The sequence below is a fragment of the Cervus elaphus genome, chromosome 4, assembly GCF_910594005.1.
Source record: "Cervus elaphus chromosome 4, mCerEla1.1, whole genome shotgun sequence".
Taxonomy (NCBI): domain Eukaryota; kingdom Metazoa; phylum Chordata; class Mammalia; order Artiodactyla; family Cervidae; genus Cervus; species Cervus elaphus.
This window is the reverse complement of record NC_057818.1, coordinates 3,876,650-3,889,531: the sequence shown is the minus strand read 5'-3', so window position 1 is coordinate 3,889,531 and position 12,882 is coordinate 3,876,650. Positions and strand designations below refer to the sequence as shown.

General features: G+C 46.5%; 2 protein-coding genes across 4 annotated transcripts in view; both read left to right on the top strand.

Moving 5' to 3' along the window:
* PDPR (pyruvate dehydrogenase phosphatase regulatory subunit) overlaps nucleotides 1-12,882 on the top strand; it is a 41,584-nt gene that overhangs the window by 19,224 nt on the left and 9,478 nt on the right. For all 3 annotated transcript variants that reach the window (XM_043898040.1, XM_043898042.1, XM_043898041.1), the window contains 10 exons: nucleotides 1-118; nucleotides 846-995; nucleotides 3,195-3,387; nucleotides 4,592-4,716; nucleotides 6,346-6,501; nucleotides 7,985-8,118; nucleotides 8,492-8,640; nucleotides 9,118-9,230; nucleotides 10,326-10,420; nucleotides 12,053-12,142. In XM_043898040.1, coding sequence (XP_043753975.1) covers nucleotides 1-118; nucleotides 846-995; nucleotides 3,195-3,387; nucleotides 4,592-4,716; nucleotides 6,346-6,501; nucleotides 7,985-8,118; nucleotides 8,492-8,640; nucleotides 9,118-9,230; nucleotides 10,326-10,420; nucleotides 12,053-12,142 — 1,323 coding nt within the window. The remainder of the gene's footprint in view (nucleotides 119-845; nucleotides 996-3,194; nucleotides 3,388-4,591; nucleotides 4,717-6,345; nucleotides 6,502-7,984; nucleotides 8,119-8,491; nucleotides 8,641-9,117; nucleotides 9,231-10,325; nucleotides 10,421-12,052; nucleotides 12,143-12,882) is intronic.
* On the top strand, nucleotides 6,905-7,868 carry LOC122691493 (GTP-binding nuclear protein Ran-like). The gene has a single exon (XM_043898043.1). The coding sequence runs from the start codon at nucleotides 6,941-6,943 to the stop codon at nucleotides 7,589-7,591; it is 651 nt and encodes a 216-aa protein (XP_043753978.1). The 5' UTR covers nucleotides 6,905-6,940; the 3' UTR covers nucleotides 7,592-7,868.

The following is a 12,882-nucleotide window of genomic DNA, read 5'->3' as shown; positions in this document are numbered from 1 at the left end:
TGGGCATACGAGCTGGGTCTGTGCAGCGAGGAGCCGGTCAGCATCCCGTTGCATGCCTGCGAACACTTCTACCTCCTGACTCGCCCCTGGGAGACCCCTCTGCCGAGCAGCACACCAAGTGAGGACTTGCGCCTTTTTTTACTCTTGTCTCCTCACCCCTGTTCCGTCCTCTGCCAAGAAGGGCTTTCTGCTGAGGACAGACTGCACCCAGAAGAGTCTTTTCACTTCTTTTCTGGAGCATGTTACAGGGAGGTAGACCCCGTTCTAACTTGACTTGAATGTCTTTTTATGAAAGGATGGCCAAAGTGGGCGTGCCATTTGAGCAGGTTTGTTCCTTTGTTTGCAAGCTAACTGTAGTCCCAGACAGAGGTCTGAATTGTGCATGTTTGGAGTGTAACCTAGAGCTGACACAATGCTACCCATTGTGGAGATGTCACAGGTGAGCTCTCAACTCGGGCAGTTCAGTGACTCCCAGCGCCGTAGGGAGGGTTCGATACCACTTGGAGGTCTTCATCCCTGGAGTAGGCTCTGCAGCCCCTGTGTCAGGCTTCCATGTGGCACAGTGGCTTGATTTTAAGACTAGTCAAAGTTTCTAGGTAAGTGATCGGTATAGGGGTAATCTGAAAAATAGACTCCACAGTAAATCTGGAAGGAGCACCCTCGCCCACGACCGGGGAAAGCATTTTAAAGCTAATGAATGCTTGTGTTTACTGAACGCTGCCTGGTTAATCAGGGCAATTCTAGGTGTTTTTGTTTAACTTCCTTTTCTGTCCATGTGACAGCTGGCTTGCCTCTAAGCCCCATGTTCTCTTCTGCTCCCACCCCTTTGTCATTTTCTCTCTCAGCTGTTGTAGACGCTGATGGAAGAATTTATATTCGGAACTGGCAGGGGGGCATCCTGTCGGGGGGCTTTGAGAAAAACCCAAAGCCAATTTTCACGGAGGGCAAGAACCAGCTGGAGATTCAGAATCTGCAGGAAGACTGGGATCATTTTGGTACGTAAACTAGATTTTAACATGAGTGCCTTATATTTGTCTAAGATGTTATACATTAAAGCCTTCTCAGGAGCACAGGCATATCTCATTTTATTGTGCTCCGCAGATACTGAGTTGTTTTTATAAATTGAAGGTTTGTGGCAAACACTGCACTGAACAAGTCTATTGGCACCATTTTCCAACAGCATTTTCTGACTTTGCATCTCTTGAATTTTGGTAGTTACAGTAATACTTCAGACTTTTTCACTGTTATGTGTGTTATTGGATCTGTGATTTGTGATCTGTGTATTTTTTCAGTGATCTATCTATTGTATTAATGATCTATCTGTTGTATCGGTGCTCTATCTATTGCAAAACATAGGATTCGCTGAAGGTTTGGATAATAGCATATTTTAGCAGTAAGGTTTTTTTTTTACCTTTTTATAGTTTTAATAATATACTGAAGTCTGAGTGGAAATTGTTTTTAGTGGTTTTTTTGAGATAAAATTGATGTACAATATACAAGTTTCATGTGTACAAACAATATAGCAGTTCTCAATTTTTAAAGGTTATGTTCCATTAATAGTTATGAAATACTGTATTCTGTGTTGTACAGTACATCCTTGTAGCTTATTTATTTCATACATAGTACTCTGTACCTCTATACCCCCTCCCCTTATCTCGTCCCTTCCCACTTCCCTCTCCCACTGATAACCACAAGTCTGTATCCGATCCTTTTCTGTTATATTCACTAGTTTCTTTTCTTTTTAGATTCCACATATAGGTGATAACATACAGTATTTGTCTTTCTCTGACTCATTTCACTAAACATAATACCTTTCAAGTCTGTCCATGTTGTTGCAAGTAGCAAAAAAAATTTTTAATAGCTGAATAGCAGTCCATTGTATGTATTTACCACATGTGTTGATGGACACTTAGGTTGCTTGTATATCTGGCCAAGTATTTTTTAAGTTACATTTTTTGGTATGTATATTGGTATTGTTTTTGCTTTTTTTGTTTTTGGTGTTCTTTTCCCCACAAGGCTTGCAGGATTTTAATTTCCTGACCAGCTATTGAACTCCATGCATACACCAGTGAAAGTGTGGAGTCCTAACCACTGAACTGCCAGGGAATATCCTGTCCATTGGTTTTTTAGACATAATTCTATTGAACATATAATACAGTATAATTTTTATATGCGCTGAGGGAACCGAAACACTCACATAACCCACTGTGTTGCAGTATTCACTTTATTACAGTAGTCTGGAACCAAATCGAGGTATACCTGTGGTTCCTTACTTGATCTTTGTAACAACCCCATTTGCTTGTCCACAGTGGTTGTCTGGTCTTAGGATACAGTTATTGGCAAGCCAATTCAGAGACCTAAAATTAAAATCTTGGTTAATTTTGCCTTCTCACTTTTTTGCCTAAACTCATTGCTGAAATTTTAGGCTAGGAGGAAACCTACTTTTTTTGTGTGGGGGGAAACTGTCTTTTGATAGGACTTCATGTAAGATGGAAGAGAATTTTTAAAAGCAAAATTGTTAATATGTTCTTTTACTCAATTTTTAAATAATTTTAATTTATTTAATAGGGAATATAATCATGTAATTCCAAATTCAAAAGGTATGAAAGGGTCTGTCATGAAGAGTGTCCTTTCTTCCACTTGAACGTAATTTTTTTCCCTTAATTTGGGGAAATTTCAGACTTTCACAAGTGAAGAGAATAACACACAGGTGTTTCATGTCCCTGCCAGCCAGCTTCAGTCTGGCTTCATCTTGATCCCTGTCCCACTGGATCTTTCCCAGGTGATGGAATGACCTTAAAACAAGCTGAGGATCTGTCTTTCACAGCTGCTAGAACATAGGAAAACACTGCCTTTTATCGTGTATCTCTTTGGGGGCCTTTTAATTAAGATTTCTTGTCCTACCACTGATGCCTGTGAGATTTTATTTTAAGCCACACATAATATCTGCTCTTCCATAACATCTTTCCTTTCTACAAAATATCTTTTTTTCTCCGTCTTTACAACAAGAACTTTGTAGGGCTGTCCCGTAATTCCACCAAGGTTTCTGCTTCTGATAGATGGCCCAGTTGGCTCGTCTCAGAAAACCTCCCCAAGACACTTTGGGAAAGAAGCGGGAGGCGAGGCGTGTAGGGGAAGGCAGTTTCGAGTCCCCTCAAGCTGAGGACTGGGTTTGGGTCTGTTGTGTTGCTCAGAGCCCCTGCTGAGTTCCCTGCTGCGTCGGATGCCACAGCTGGAGACTCTGGAGATCGTGAAGTTGGTGAACTGCCCCGAGACCTTCACCCCAGACATGAGGTGCATCATGGGCGAGTCTCCCTCGGTGCGGGGCTACTTCGTCCTGGTGGGAATGAACTCTGCAGGCCTTTCCTTTGGTGGAGGAGCTGGAAAGTATGTCCTTCCCACTGCCACTCGGCTTGCTGGGCTTCCTCCTTTCTTCTTGTTCACACGGTCTGTGATGTACTTAGTCCAGCACATTCATAGTAAGCGGGCGACTCGTGTCTGCAGAGAGCCGTCCCCTTAAAGGTACTCGCCCCCGTTCCAGGCACGTCACTGTACAGAATGTGTTTGGAACCCCCCCTTTTGGAGTTAGCCTGGGAACCAGTGGGATGTAGGTCTGTACTACTTCAGTCCTAACAAGTGTTGGTCTTTTGAATGTGTTTATTTGAGTTTGGAAGTAGAGATGATGAGTGGAGTAGAAGATCGTGCTGATCACATAAGTTTTTATTTGAAAATTTGGTACTAATAAAAAGTCAAAAGGACAATACTATAAAATTCCACCTATGTGAATACATACGAGTAGTACAGTTCATAGAGACAACATAGAATGGTGATTTCCAGGGGACAGGGGTGCAGGGGGTGGTCTCTGTTTACTGGATATAGTTTGTTTGGGAAGTAAAAAGAATTCTGGAGGCGAATGGTGGTGATCATTACAGACAGTGTGAAAATACTTAACATCCCTGATGTATATACTAGTAAATGGTTAAGATGGTAAATTTCATATTGTCTGTATTTTACCACAATTTTTTAAAATTTTTAATTAACTGACCAGTAAATATACTTGGGTGAACTGTAGAATGGCTCTGAAGACAGTTATGGATTAGAAGTTACCAAAAATGTTTGGAGCAAAGGTGATATAGCCATATAACTGTATAACCTCCTCCTGAGGTGACTGTTTTACAGGAAAAAAAAAAAGCATCAAAATATATAGAGTACATTTGTGTGTTTATTTTAGTCTTATTTCTTCATGCGTGAGTACTAAGTCACTTCAGTCATGGGTGACTCTGCCACTCTATAGCCTGTAGCCCACCAGGCTCCTCTGTCCGTGGGGTTTCCCAGGCAAGAATACTGGAGTGGGTTGCCATGCCCTAATGCTTCCAAGGCAGCCTTACCATTAGTGCTCATGTCCTCATGGTGGTCTTGTGAGAGCAGTAGATGGATCTCATTTGCTTCTTCCAGAAGTTAAGGAAGTTAGAGAATGACTCAGCCAGTCTTGACAAGACAGGGTCTTTAGATCCTGTTGGTGCTTGAGTTCTAGTCCAGCACTGAGCATGTCACGGTGCTGAGAGGCCTGGCAACTTCCCCCTTTACGCAGGTACCTCGCCGAGTGGATGGTGCATGGCTACCCCTCAGAAAACGTCTGGGAACTGGACCTGAAGCGGTTTGGAGCCCTCCAGAGCAGCCGAACCTTCCTGCGCCACCGTGTCATGGAGGTCATGCGTGAGTGAAGCTGCGTCCCCACTGCCCCTCTCTGCCCGAGTCTGACTGGCTCTGTCTCCCCGAGGCAGAGTCCTCCTCAGCTCTTCAGTAATTGCGTCAAGTTGGGCTTCTGGTGTTGGCCCATTTCAGGCCTGTGTTGGGGGCATCATGCCCCATGACATGTGTGAACTTTTTGTTAGTGTATTGTGCAGGACTTACCTCCGTGACCAGAAAGTGGACTGGGATGCACGGGGGTCACTGCTGTCAGACTCGTAGCAGCAGCTTCTTGAACATTCTTGTCATTGCCTTCTTTTCACTTTGCTGGGTCACAGTGAACGCTCAGACTCCCCACTTGGTCTTTGAGATCATGGTTTGCTTTCCAAGGCAGAGAATTTGTCACGTTAGTCTCAAAGCATAAGTGACTCTCACCATTAACCCACCATATGGTCACCAGATAGGAAACCACTTCTCATGTAAATACCAGACATGCATTCCTGCTTTCTCTTTGTTTTTGCTCCTGACTTTGAAGGATTACCACCTTGTCTTGGCTTTTTATTTCCCAGTGAGCCCTTCAGAGATAGCTTTAAAAAAAAATTTTATATATATATATATAATTTGTTTATTTTTGGCTGGCTCTCTGGCGCTGCGTGCGGGCCTTTCTCAGTTACAGCAGGGAGGGCTGCTCTGCTGTGGTGTGCAGGCTTCTCGTTGCGGTGGCTTCTCTTTTTGCCGAGCACAGACTCCAGGCCACACGGGCTTTGGTGGTTGTGGTGCACGGGCTGGTAGCAGTATGTGTGACTGCCAAGATTTTTTATTTTCTGTGAAAATCGTAATGAAGCTTGAGCTTCTTGATGACTTTTGGGGCCCTTCTCTGATTCTCATGAGTTGGAAGTTTCAGGCATGATAGAAAATGGGGAATTGGAAGGTAGAACCTAAAGCCCAGAACAGATCTGGACAGCTCAGAGAGGCCAGCATGGCTTGCTTCTGCCTCAGCGAAGCACCTCTTATTTGGCCTCATGTGAAGTCATCTTCTCTCTGGAAGAGACTAGAGATCATACTCTTTCTGGATATTTTTACTTTTTACTGTTGCAGATTGGACATTAGGAGAAGTGAATTCTGCCCCTAGCTTTGTTATGTAAAAATGTCACTGGGACAACCTGTCAGGTTCCAGAGCCACCATATCAAGTACGCTGTGTGCCCTTTTCTTCAGAAACGGGTAAATACTAGGGCAAGTGTGTGCCAGGTCTGACTCCAACAACACAGGCCCTGGAAAGAAGCAGGTGCCAGTTTTTCACACTGTAACCTCCTGTGTCCTGTGTAGACGTGACCTTCATCTCTGCTGGGAGCTCAGCAAGGTTTAGAACTCTTCTCTCCCATTGTTTCTACCTGCTAGCTTAAAAGTAATTATAAACAAAGGTCTGGAGTCGTGCCGTGACTCACAGCTGTATAACTCTGTGGAGGGGCGACACCAGCTCTTACGATGCGGTCCTTCCTCCTGGAACATTCCTGTCACACTAGATGCTGTCGGGAAATTGGGCTACGGCAGCCTGGAGAGCATGCTCTTTTGAATGGAAGCAACCCCAGAGTCTCGTGGATGTGGGTGCTCAGCTCTGTGGCTTGGACTCTCACGGCCTGCTCTTCCACCCCTAGCTCTGCTCTACGACCTGAAGGTTCCCCGTTGGGACTTCCAGACTGGAAGGCAGTTACGCACCTCTCCTCTCTATGACCGGCTGGACGCGCAGGGAGCCAGGTGGATGGAGAAACATGGATTCGAGAGGCCAAAGTACTTCGTGCCACCAGACAAAGGTAAGAAGGCACGTTCTCATATTTGTTCTTCTTGTCCTAAGAATAATAAATCTTGATCTGGTTCTGTTTTAAGTTATTTATTTTTGGCTGTGGCAGGTCTCTGTTGCTGAGCATGGGCTCTCTCAGCTGTGGCCCGCGGGGCCGCGCTCTGGCTGTGGCGCACGGGGTCTCGTTGCAGAGCATGGGCTCTAGGGCACACGGGCTCCGGGAGTTGTGTGCACAGGTTTAGTTGCTCCATGGCATGTGGGATCTTCCTGGGTCAGGAATCAAGCCTGTGTCCCCTTACTGACAGGCAGATTCTTAACCACTGGGCCACTAGGGAAGTCCTAAACCTTATTTTTAAATGCGTATAGCTTGACTGTGTTCCTGGGAGAATAAATAATAAAAACCAATTATAGAGTCAGACGGGCGCGGAGACGCTTCTGGAAGTAACATCGCGATGGCTGCCCAAGGAGAACCCCAAGTTCAGTTCAAACTTGTTTTGGTTGGTGATGGTGGTACTGGAAAAACTACATTCGTGAAGCGTCATCTGACTGGTGAATTTGAGAAGAAGTATGTAGCTACCTTGGGTGTTGAGGTCCATCCTCTTGTGTTCCATACCAACAGAGGACCTATTAAGTTCAATGTATGGGATACAGCTGGTCAGGAGAAATTTGGTGGACTGAGAGATGGCTATTATATACAAGCTCAGTGTGCCATTATAATGTTTGACGTAACATCAAGAGTTACTTACAAGAATGTGCCTAACTGGCATAGAGATCTGGTACGAGTGTGTGAGAACATCCCAATTGTGTTGTGTGGCAACAAAGTGGATATTAAGGACAGAAAGGTTAAGGCAAAGTCAATTGTCTTCCACCGAAAGAAGAATCTTCAGTACTATGACATTTCTGCCAAAAGTAACTACAACTTTGAAAAGCCCTTCCTCTGGCTTGCTAGAAAATTGATTGGAGACCCTAACTTGGAGTTTGTCGCCATGCCTGCTCTTGCCCCGCCAGAGGTGGTCATGGACCCAGCCTTGGCAGCACAGTACGAGCACGATTTAGAGGTTGCTCAGACAACTGCCCTCCCGCATGAAGATGATGACCTGTGAGAAAGTGAAGCTGGGGCCCAGCGTCAGAAGTCTAGTTTTATAGGCAACTGTCCTGTGATGTCAGTGGTGCAGCGTGTTTGCCACTTTATTATATAGCTAAGCAGAACATGTGCTTAATCTTTGGATGCTGAAGGAGATGGATGGGCTTTGGAGTGAATGTGGCAGTTTAAAAAAAAAAAAATACCTTCATTTTTTGGACCTGCATATTTAGGTGTTTTGGAACACAGTTGTTTCCTCCTTGAGTTTCAAATATAAGACTGGTATAGTCACATGACAATATTGAAAAAAGAAAAAAAAAAAAAAAACCAATTATACTGTCCTAAGCTATCAAGGAAACTCACCAGGACAAATCCCCTCCTTTTCTGTCTTCCTTTGGTTTTCTCTGTCTTGTAGACCTTCTGGCCTTGGAGCAGAGCAAGACTTTCTACAAGCCAGACTGGTTTGAGATTGTGGAGTCCGAAGTCAAGTGCTGTAAGGAAGCTGTGTGTGTCATTGACATGTCCTCTTTCACAAAGTTTGAAATAACAGTAAGTATTTGAGAACCAAAAGAACAGATTCGGAAACATGCCTGTTTATTACATGCCTCTTGTTTTTCATCCATCGCTTCAGAACTGATTCTGTAAGAACTCTGGTGTAGTTTAGTGTGTCAACTGAATTATAACATTTTCTGGAACTTTTAGCTCTTTGTGTCTGATGCTTTCTCTGCTTGCAGAGGCCCGTCTGACACTAGAGTCAGCAGCTAGCTTCCCTGAGCTCCTTGCAGTGGAGTAAACCTACAAATATTGTTGTATGAGTACCAGCTAGTTGAATTTTCTCAGCAAGTGACCTTGCACGCCAGGCCGCATTGCCAGCCAGAGGTTCTTACATCTGTTATCTCTGTTTCATTCCCTAACCCTACAGTCCACCGGGGATCAGGCATTAGAAATTCTCCAGTACCTCTTCTCCAACGACCTTGATGTGCCCGTGGGCCACATCGTGCATACCGGCATGCTCAACGAGCGTGGCGGATACGAAAACGACTGCAGCATAGCCCGGCTGAGCAAGCGCAGGTGAGCCAGGCGCCACCCCGCTCCCTCCTCACGCAGGCCCTAGACGGCGTGGCCACTTCTGCAGGACACCATTAATAACACTGAGAACAAAAAACATTTCACTAATGCATGGCCAGTTCATCAGCAGCGCCCGTGCATGCGCATGCATACACACCCCCCACCCCTCCCCCCAGTGAGGAGGGGAAAAAAGGCACCAGATTATGTAAAACCTAGTGTGGAAAGTTAGTTATTCTACTTGGAGAAGGGGCCTTATCTTACGTTAGTAGGCTGTATGGTTTCTCGGCACTGGCAGGACGCCAGAACCTTGCTTTGTCCTGATGTGGTATGTCCTAGAAGGATGTGCTCTTGGATCCTTCCCTGAAAGCTATGAGACCACTGGCCATGTTCTGTCCATTGCTTTGACTCTAGCTGAGAGCCGACTGCTTCCTGATCATTTTTCTGCTGCCTGGTTTTGATTACTTTTGGTCTCACTTTCAGTTTCTTCATGATTTCTCCAACCGACCAGCAGGTCCATTGTTGGGCTTGGCTTAAGAAGTACATGCCAGAAGACAGCAACCTGATTCTGGAGGACGTCACCTGGAAATATACCGGTAAGGGGCCCGTCGGCGTCAGGGGGCCCGCGGGGGTCGGCTGGCCCAGTGATCCAGGTTTGTCTTCTCCATTTGCCTTCTTCACATCTGATGTTCAGGGGTGTCAGAGTTAGCATCTTGTAAGAGGCTCCTGGTCATGGCCAATCGATCCCACATGTTATAAGTGGAGTGTGGGATGAGTTATTGCTTCTCTGTTTGTGTGTTTACCGCTGTATCCCCTACAGTCAGCCTATGAGAGTGCAAATATTTGTTCAATTAATACATGACTCATTATTAAATTATTTTAATTCATTATGTAAGTATTGTTTTCGTCACAATTTCCCCTTAGTTTTTTTTTTTAGTAAGTAAATACTTCTTAAGGATAGTTAACTTTTTTCCTGATTATCTCCCCCTCAGCAGTCCTCTCAGGGAGCAGCCCTTTCTCTTCTGCCCCCTAATTCCAGCTTTAACCCCTCCCTGCTTCTCACTTAAAGGACCCTTGCCTTACCTCCACCAGACCCTCAGTGTACTGACAGCATCGTAGCAAACATGATGGCCTTCTTGCCACCGGATTGGAATACTGTAGAAGCTTACAGAAGCCAGGCTGTTTTCCAGTCCATCTGAGGGTATCTGATGTGTGATGCGCTCAGCTGCTGTCACAGATCCCAGCTGGGGGCCGCTCTCCTCGGGGCTCTCCTGTTACTGATTTGTGTTTGGGGCTTTCCATCATGCAGCCGCACTGGGAAGAGGAGGAGAGCGGGACCTGTGTGGGTGCTCAGGGCCAGCCCTGGGAGTGGGCTCCCGTCCTCTGGCCTCATGCTCCTGGTCTCGCTGCAGAGGAGGCTGTAGAGTCTCGTCTTCCTCTGTACCCAGGAAGAGGCCACAGCTAGCCAGGCTCTCACATGCCAGGAGTCAGTGGCAGCACTTGGCAGCCTTGTCAGGAGAAGTGTGTTTGCCAGAATCTAGGTGCATCCTAGGACTGCCTGAACACAGGAAGGTTTTCATGGTCTTGCCACCCAGACCCGGCCATAGGTGAGCACGTCCAGAACAGACCTTCCCGATTGGCTCAGCCGTCCACCTGGAGCAGCCAGACATGTCCTGCTCTTTCTCCTTTAGCCCTCAACCTGATTGGTCCTCGCGCTGTGGATGTGCTGTCTGAGTTGTCCTACGCCCCCATGACTCCAGACCACTTCCCAAGTCTGTTTTGCAAGGTGAGTACTGGGAAACTAATAGTTTTTAAATAAGCAGGGAATGTTCTTGTACAGAGATGGCAATTACATGTTTTCATTATGGTGTTAACATCCACAGAGTGTGTTCTTATGCTCATTAAGCAAACAAAATGAGTAAGTCCACTATTTTCATTTCTTCACAGTCTTATTTAATAAACATTGATATTTTTAAAGTGGACCTAACTTTTCTCCATATCAGTTCTATATGTTTATTGCTTTCTGTGAAAGTGAAAGTCGCTCAGTCGTGTCCAACTCTTTGCAACCCCATGGGCTATACAGTCCATGGAATACTCCAGGCCATAATACTAGAGTGGGTAGCCTTTCCCTTCTCCAGGGGATGTTCCTGACCCAGGAATCAAACGGGGGTCTCCTTCAATGTAGGCAGATTCTTTGCCAGCTGAGCCACCAGGGAAGCCCAATAATGCTGGAGTGGGTAGCCTATCCCTTCTCCAGCAGATCTTCCCAACCCAGGAATCAAACGGGGGTCTCCTTCATTGCAGGCAGATTCTTTACCAACTGATCTGTCAGGGAAGCCCATTGCTTTCTGTAGCAGTGGATTACATTTTTATGTTGTAATATGACACTAATGCCAAAAAACACCAACCAAGGTCAGGCCCCTTCTCCATGCAGAGCTTCCTCCTTTCCACACACGAAGTAACTTCTGTGTAAGTGGCCCCTTCAGATAAGAAATGGCTAGGTGAATCCCTAAACAACATACGTAGTTTTCTTTCTTACACTTGGCCACTAGATCTGAGTGAAACAAAGTGCAACTGAGTAAAAGGAAGGACAGTGCGCTCTGGGAAGCGGCTGATGGAGAGGTCGGGACGGACGGGTGTTTTGGCAGCTGTCACAGGCAGCTCTGGGACAGTTACTGAGGGGTGCCCTTTGAAGTTCACACTGAAGTTAGGATCCTCTCCTGAGTGAGTTCACAGCCCTCTCGTCTCTGTGGCGCAGTTAAAGCAGCAGAGAGCTCTGTCAGCTGCCGGCCGGCCCTGTCAGAGCCCTGTGTTTGCTCAGAGGAGAGGCTTGCCCCACACCCCCGTGCCTGCAGCACACTGCCCCGACCTGCTCCCCACGGCGGCGGCAGCCTGCTGGGGCCTCAGGGGGCTCCCCACACCCCGCCGCAGAGCGCCATTGACTCAGAGGCCCTTTTGGGTCACGAGCTGCTGGAAACGTGTTCAGAACATGGGGAGCCCAGTGTCTGCCCCCGGGTAGCAGGTGAACCAGCGTCTTCTCTGGGGCAGGTGCCCAGAGCTGGCCTGCCAGGTCCGCGAGGGAACGTCTGCCTGCTCTTCATGGCTCCTGACGTCCTGACTGAAACTGCGGCAGATCTTCAGCAGGACTTTGTGGAGAGAAGTGTTTCCTGCTTGTCAAACACTGCCTCCGCTCCCCCAGCGGCTGGGCTGGCACTCCTGAGCTGGGCGTTGGGAGGCTGGGCTCTGTGCCTGGTGACCCAGTGCCTGGAAACAGACCATCGGGGAAGAAATTCTTCATTCACATGTGTCTGTCTCCTTCAGGGTCAGACGCAGGGAGGGTGCAGAGCTAATGAGAGGGCTCCCAAGACCTTCACTCCTCTGACACCTCCGTGGTGACCCGCTCCCTTGGTCTCCACAGGAGATGAGCGTGGGCTACGCCAACGGGATCCGGGTGATGAGCATGACGCACACGGGCGAGCCAGGGTTCATGCTCTACATCCCCATAGAGGTGAGCACCGCGGGCAGGGGCAGGGCGCGTGACAGAGGGTATGACATTTTTAGCTGAGTTGTGTACTGTTTTCTGTAGGTCTAGACCACATACATGGTCTAAAATTAAACATCTCTAAAATGTGTTCAGTGCCACTGACCAGTTCTCACCAGCCACCAGCAGTGATACAATTGTTAGTTTATATCACGTCAGAGTTTTGTAAGTATGGAAGCAAGTTCAAAGGCATCTTCACAACCGCCTTTATAGAAACTCGTGGAAGCATACTGCATTTCTTCATGTTGATTGTTTTACTGAACAGTTTACAGATCTTTCCCTGCCAGAACCTAAGAAAGAGCTTCCTTTTCCTTTCTTTCTTCATTTTTTAATTAAATTGCTTCAGTATTCCATTATATACTTGGATTATTTATTTTAAAAAAATATTTATTTGGCTGTGCTGGGTCTTAGTTGCAACACGTGGGATCTTCAGTCTTTGTTGCAGCACATTCTCTGACCAGGGATGGAACCCAGGCCTCCTGCATTGGGAGTGCAGAGTCCTAGGACCCCAAGGGAAGGCCCTGAATCATAGTTTAACTAGTCTACTATTAATAGACATTGACGGGGTTTCTCGTCCTTGGCTGTTATAAAAAGTTGTGCAGTGAACAAGAGTACCTTTTTCTTTATTGCTTGTACCAGCACAGACTTGTCACGCTTTGGGCTGATGGGTGCAAAGCAGTTTGTCCATGCAGTTTTATGCAAGAGAT

What these genes read in the sequence shown, in the direction of transcription:
- LOC122691493 (XM_043898043.1), top strand. Translation starts at nt 6,941, where the DNA reads ATGGCTGCCCAAGGAGAACCCCAAGTTCAGTTCAAACTTGTTTTGGTT.